The 6,201-nt window shown below is 40.9% G+C and overlaps 1 protein-coding gene across 1 annotated transcript; it reads left to right on the top strand.

Annotated features, from left to right (window-relative positions):
• Window positions 1–1,995: 1,995 nt before the first annotated feature.
• ccn3 (cellular communication network factor 3) lies at window positions 1,996–5,330 on the top strand. The gene is made up of 5 exons (XM_004085621.4): window positions 1,996–2,194; window positions 2,397–2,625; window positions 2,720–2,974; window positions 3,408–3,631; window positions 3,742–5,330. Exons 1-5 carry the CDS (start codon window positions 2,105–2,107, stop codon window positions 4,042–4,044), a joined length of 1,101 nt encoding a protein of 366 aa, XP_004085669.1. The 5' UTR covers window positions 1,996–2,104; the 3' UTR covers window positions 4,045–5,330.
• Window positions 5,331–6,201: the final 871 nt, after the last annotated feature.

Genomic DNA, 6,201 nt, shown 5'->3' with positions numbered 1-6,201 from the left:
TCCCGGCGCGGCGGGGGGGCTGCTTTCCTGGTTGGGCTGGGGCAGCTCTCTCTTTCCCTCCGTGCCTCCCTGCTCTCTGGCTCTGGGGGCCTCGCGGCGGTCCTGCTGGCCCTGGCCTGGGTGGCGGTCTTGGTCGCCCGGGGGGCGGTTGTTCCCTACCTGTTCCCGTGTGGCGTTGGGGGGATTCCGGCTGCCGCTGCTGCTGCGGCGGGGGTCTGGGTGTGGGGGTGGCTGGGCGCTCCTCCTCTTTCTTTTCTCATTCCACCATCCATTTTAGAAGAACATAAACACTCACCTGAACACAGGTGTTAGCTCACCTTTGCACTAATAGTTTGTATGATTGAATGAATGAAAGATTTTACACTAGTTGGTTTAAAGGCATAGGTATGTGTTTGTGAACACTATCTGTTTTGTGTGCATGTTGACATGTGGACATTTTTGCAGCTAGCAGGTGTGTTGATAACATTTCAGTGTGTGTGGACAGGCCCCGCCCTTTTTGTACTACATTTGAACCGTACCGTAATGATAAACAACCAGTAAACCTGTCTGCTCTATGCTGCTTCATGGTCTTACCCCCCCCTCTCACTATCACCCCCCCCCCTCTCTAACATCCCTCTCTCTTCTTCCCTTCTTTCCTTTTCGTCCGGTCCAACACAAAAGATTTTCAAACATGGTTGAAATTAATAAAGTTTGGCCTCAATTACAAAAGGGGTTTATTCAGACATACCTTTGGTTTGTCTGAAGATTAATAACCCCTCTTGTTAAAGTAAAATATGTCCAACACAAGAGGCCCTCAGCTCTCATCTGCCTGCCTAGCTGCTGGACAGGACAAGTTTAAAAAAAAAAAATGTCTGCAGAGACACTTATCTACGTTTAATGTTGACAATGTCATTATCTTAACCAGCCTGGTTTGTTTTCCTAGTTGTGTTCTGTATTTGTAAAAAAGTATAATGTCTCTTTTATGTCTGTGCATGCACAATCCTGTAATATGTGTTAAACTAGTTAACTAGTTAATAAGGGCTGTAATTGGATATTTTTTTCTAAATAAATGATTGAATAGGTCCTTGGGGAAAACCCTTCACCCTACTGTCTAACTATGTAGCCACAGGGGGGCCTAAGTCTGGGTCACCCTGTGCCTGTCCCCAACCAGGATAAAATACAGGGTTGTGTCAGGAAGGGCTTCTGGCGTAAAAAATCTCTTTTACATCACCTGTGTAAATCAGTGAAAGCTGATTTGCTGTGGCTACCCCTAAAGGGATTTGCTGAAAGGCGAACAACACTTCATTAACTCATTAGCCCTTTTTAAACAATAAACATAAGTTATGATCAACATAAAAGCACCCATTAAAGACATTAATGTGCATAAAAACTTTACATCTGTATTTATAGTTTCGGTTATGTTGTCGCTGTCAGTTTAACCATAAGTCTCTTTAGCCTAATCCCAGACTGAAATTGAACTTTGAACCTTTTACATCGCTTTAGTTTCCCTTACAATGTGACCAAACACTTTTGCTCAGATGAGCTTTTACCAGATGTGTCCACAGCAGTGTGCCACCAACGCAACACTCACAGTGTTTTGGATCACATATGGCCCAAAGTTTCCACTGTGCAGCTATTTCAAGAAAACTAAACAAGTCTGCAGGGAATAAAATGGGTTTTCCATTGTGACCTCCCAGGTAGAATTTGGAAAGGCAGGTCAAAGAGGGTAAATGAGGGAATTCAGCAGGATGCATGTAATGAAAACAGCAGCAGAAGGAATCTTCAAACAGAGAGTCCAGGCTTGAGAGGAACATAGTGATGTTTGAGGGGAAAAAAATATGAAATAGTACAGAGATTCTGCTCAACGCGGCGGATGCTTGTCATGGTCATGGTAGGCTCTTTGAAAAGATTTTGCAATGAAATGTGACTCTGTCCATCATCAATCTTTTCCAAAATTCCTTCTGTTTGGTTGTCAAGGTGCCAGGGGTAAAGCTCGCCCATATATAAGGTCTCCACCTCACAGGCTGAGCCTTAGAATGACAAAGAGAGAACATCCTTCTGCTGAGAGAAGCCTAGACCCACGAGCTTCAGTTTAGTAAACTGCAGACAGCATAACATTTTTCTGATGCTGCAGATTTTTGATTGTGTGTTGCACAGGAAGAAGATGCACCATTGGTTGCACAGAAATGTCCTTTTCAACTTTGTGATAGCACAGGTAAGCCTTAGTGTTCTTGTAAAACTGTTTTACACATTTATTTACTGCTATTACCTGTTTTCTGTTCTATAATTTCACAAATCCCTTTTTTTTAATGTTATGTTTTTTTTTACTTATTATTGTAGCACATAATCCCACTTAGACTTGAAGTCAATGTAAGATTTACAGATATATCAAAGAAGCCTCTTGTTTTTTCTTCCAGGTTTTCACTCTGGCCTGCTCCCAGGTGTGTCCACGGAGATGCCAGTGTCCTGAAGAACCCCCCATGTGCCCTCCAGGCGTGCCTTTGATCTTGGACGACTGTGCCTGCTGCCTGGTGTGCGCCGCTCAAAAAGGACAGGTCTGCTCTGAGATGAAACCCTGCGACACGCGGAAAGGGTTACAATGTGACTACTCTGTTAACACCCACAAAAGGACTGGTGTCTGTGCTGGTGAGTTTTCAGCACCTGGAGCCTCATCTTCTTAACATTTGTAACTCCTTTCTCCTGGTAACACCTTTTCGTGTGCTGGGTTTCTTCCCTACAGTTAACGCGGGTAATGCCTGTGTGTTGGATGGTTCTGTGTATCAAAACGGACAGACCTTCTTCCCCAGCTGTAAATACCAGTGCATGTGCCATGACGGGCAGATTGCTTGTGTGCCACGATGCAACCTGGACATCATGCTGCCTGGTCCAGACTGCCCCATGCCACGCAGGGTCCATGTTCCTGGAGAGTGTTGTGAGAAGTGGGTGTGTGGCTTGCGGGCAGAGGCCAGTGCACTGGGCAGCCTGGCCATGGCAGGTGAGTGACCAGATTGTCCATGTTGTCCTTCATTATTCACAAACATGGAGGACTTTAACAATCTGCACTGTAAAATCTGAATCTTAAGAAATTAGAGACTTGTTTCGAGAAGAATTTCCTTAGATTTTGTCTTGCAAGAAAAATAATCTCATCAAGAAAAAGTTTTTAAATAGCAAAGTAACCTTAGTTTAAGAAAACATGTCTTAGTAACTAGATTTTTTTCTTAAAATAAGAATTCTTGATTGGACCATTTTTCCCACTTCATTGCCAGATTTATTTATTTATTTTCTTTTTTAAAGAGTGCAAATTTTTTATTCATTTCTAGGAGGCCTTTTGTTTCAGTGTGCATAGGAGCTGCATAACTGCCTAAAGTAGTATGAAAGTTTTAAGAGCTTCTTTTTCCATCAGTACGTTTGTGTTTGTGTATATTCAGCGTTTCGTCAAGAAGAAACCGTGAGCTTAAACAGTTGGGACCCCAGCCTGAACTGCATTGTGCAGACCACAGAGTGGGGGGCATGCTCTGAGACGTGTGGCATGGGGGTGTCCACCAGGGTTACGAACAAGAACGATAACTGTGAGATGGTGAAGCAGAGCCGGCTTTGTATGATCAGACCATGTGAGGGCCTGCAGGAACAGCTGACACAACTTCCACCATCGGTACTCTTCTCAGAGGAGAAATCTCTTACCTTTTGTGATTTTTTAATATTTTATGACTACATTGCCCATTATACTGCATAATAATTACACAACTGTGTCTTTTTAACCAGCAAAGGGGTGCGAGGTGCCAGAGGACGGTGAGGAGGGACAAAGCCATTCATCTGACTTATAAGAACTGCACCAGCGTGCAGGCCTACAAGCCTCGCTTCTGTGGTTTCTGCACAGACAGCCGCTGCTGTACCCCCCACAGAACCAAAACCGCACTGGTGGAGTTCCAGTGTGCTGAGGGAAAGACCACCAGGAGACCAGTCATGGTGATCCTGACATGTGTCTGCCACAGCCACTGTCCCAGAGACAACGCTGCATGGCAGTCATCAGAGACTGGTCACACTGGAGTCAAACTGTGGGCATAGTGTATTATATATATGACAAAAACAGCAAACGATGACACAATCAAAACTGATTCAAGACTATTTGTGCTCATAAAAATATTTGATTTTATAAAATCTGTATCTTTATTGGAACTTGAACGACTTGATCTCTCCTGGAGAGAGATTCAATGGTTAGATCATGTGATCAAGTTATTTTCTTATTTTACTAGTGTTGAGTCCAATGCAAGCACTTAAACGTGGTTCCGTATGCAGCTGCAACTGGTCTGCAAGTTCTTTACAATATTTTAAGACAACTTCTGTTTAAGAAGTTAAAATTAAAAAAAAAAAAAAACCAGAAAATCAACAGATTCAAGTTAGATAAAAGTGTAATTTATTAATAACTAAAACAAATAACCAAACAGGTTGGTATAGAAAGAAGTTATGACTAATTCAAAATGGTGGCAATTCAACCAGCACCTATAAAGGGCCGATCTCATGCAAAATCAATTTTTTTAAGTGACTTATAATGTTCATTCCTCACAAAAAGAAACCCCAAAGCGGTATTTTGATCTATTCACGCATTTCTGAGTATTCCTCTAAAACCCCCAGCTCTGAGCACCAGCCCCTCCCAACCCTCGAAAACGAGTGGGTTTTCACATTGTGACATCACAAAGCGAGGAATAGCCCCTTCCAGCAAGAGTCAGTGCTGCCAGCCCCGCCCCCAGGCTAACGCACACACCCACTTTTTCAGCGGAGCTAGTGGTGTTTGGCTAAAATGCTTTCCTTTTATAAGCACATTATTCACATCCATATTTGCAAAAGTTTGGATGTTGTTTGTTTTGTGGGCGAGACGCAAAAACGTCATGAAATGGGCGGTACCCACACACAACGAAAGGCGGAGCCTCAGAGATCGAGTTGTTTTACTTCCAGGTTGGAAAAGAGTTCAGGAAAATAACTAACATTTATTATTTTGAAAACCTTTCTGTGCCAAAGGTAGTATTTTATCATATCAATGGATATGGTTTATTAGAAAAGGCTTAAGAATAGCACAGTATAGGTCCTTTAAATCTTTAAATTTTATTTAAAGGGACATCACTTCTTGTTTGATGTTCAAAGTTGTAGATTTGTTAACTTTTTTTTGCAATAATAGCTTCTCTGACTAAATCGTGTAGGAAATACACTGTGTTCTTTGTGGAAATTGCATGTTGCGTGATTGTGTAAATGTTGTCTAGTCTCATCATACTTGAGTTCGCTGTTATTTCATAGTGTGTGTATTTCTGTAATTCATAACATGAGAGTTTGCAATAAAGTTGCATTTTTTAATGAAACAGGCTCTTTTAAGTAATGCACGAAAAGAACATCTTTGACACTTTTTAATCTGCAGAAAAGTTTCAGCAGTTTGCATGAAATAACCTGAATGATGTGTTGATGGCTGATTGCTGAAGTGCTTCTCATTTTTATAAAATATCATTCGCTTTTTAGAAATTGTAAGAAATTATTTTTCTGAATTTTTAGACATTTGTTTTGTAAAACACAAATTGTATATCGAACTAAAACAAAACTGTCACCCAAAAATTTAGGTTTCAACTGAGTTGTGGGTCACTGCATCCTTTTTACTGAGAGAGTTTATGGGTTATAACTATTTACCTAATATGCTCTTTCAAACATCTGCTTTGGAGATGTGCCTCTTCATGGGAATTACCTTTCAAGCAGTTTTTCCTAATTTCCATCACAAAAGTTAACAGTCGCTGTAAATCCTGCTGACAGAATGAGCTGACCCCTTTACAAGAATCCTTATGTGGAAGGTCACAGTGGAAAATCCTCTCATTATCAGGGGGATGGCAGTTTTTTCCAAATGTGTTTCTTTGACAAACTTGAGAAGCTCAGTTTTCTAATAAAAAAAAGATTTTGATTACATTATTTTAAGATGTATTCTGACACACTTTGCACACCTTCAGATTTTTTTGTATAATTTATTAATTTATGATTTATATATATTTATAGATCAAAAAATAAGGAATCAGGAAACCTTTATTGTCATTTTATCACATGATAAAACGAAATTAAGCTCTCTGGTCCCGGGCCAGCCATTTACATTCAGACATAAATAAATAATATAATATCAATGTGATATCAATATGTTACGGTGTGGTTCCTGGTGAGTATTGCACAGAAAGTATGTTTCAAATTGCACAGTAT

This window comes from Oryzias latipes, chromosome 16, assembly GCF_053564925.1.
Source record: "Oryzias latipes strain Hd-rR chromosome 16, Olatipes_Hd-rR_3.1".
Classification (NCBI taxonomy): Eukaryota; Metazoa; Chordata; class Actinopteri; order Beloniformes; family Adrianichthyidae; genus Oryzias; species Oryzias latipes.
The sequence above is the reverse complement of the archived record's forward strand: the minus strand, read 5'-3'. Positions and strand labels throughout refer to the sequence as shown.

Excerpts from the sequence above, each read along its gene's own strand:
- ccn3 (XM_004085621.4), top strand. The coding sequence starts at position 2,105 with ATGCTGCAGATTTTTGATTGTGTGTTGCACAGGAAGAAGATGCACCAT. Across the intron at positions 2,626-2,719 it reads AAGGACTGGTGTCTGTGCTG|TTAACGCGGGTAATGCCTGT; the intron begins GTGAGTTTTCAG and ends TCTTCCCTACAG. Across the intron at positions 3,632-3,741 it reads TGACACAACTTCCACCATCG|CAAAGGGGTGCGAGGTGCCA; the intron begins GTACTCTTCTCA and ends CTTTTTAACCAG.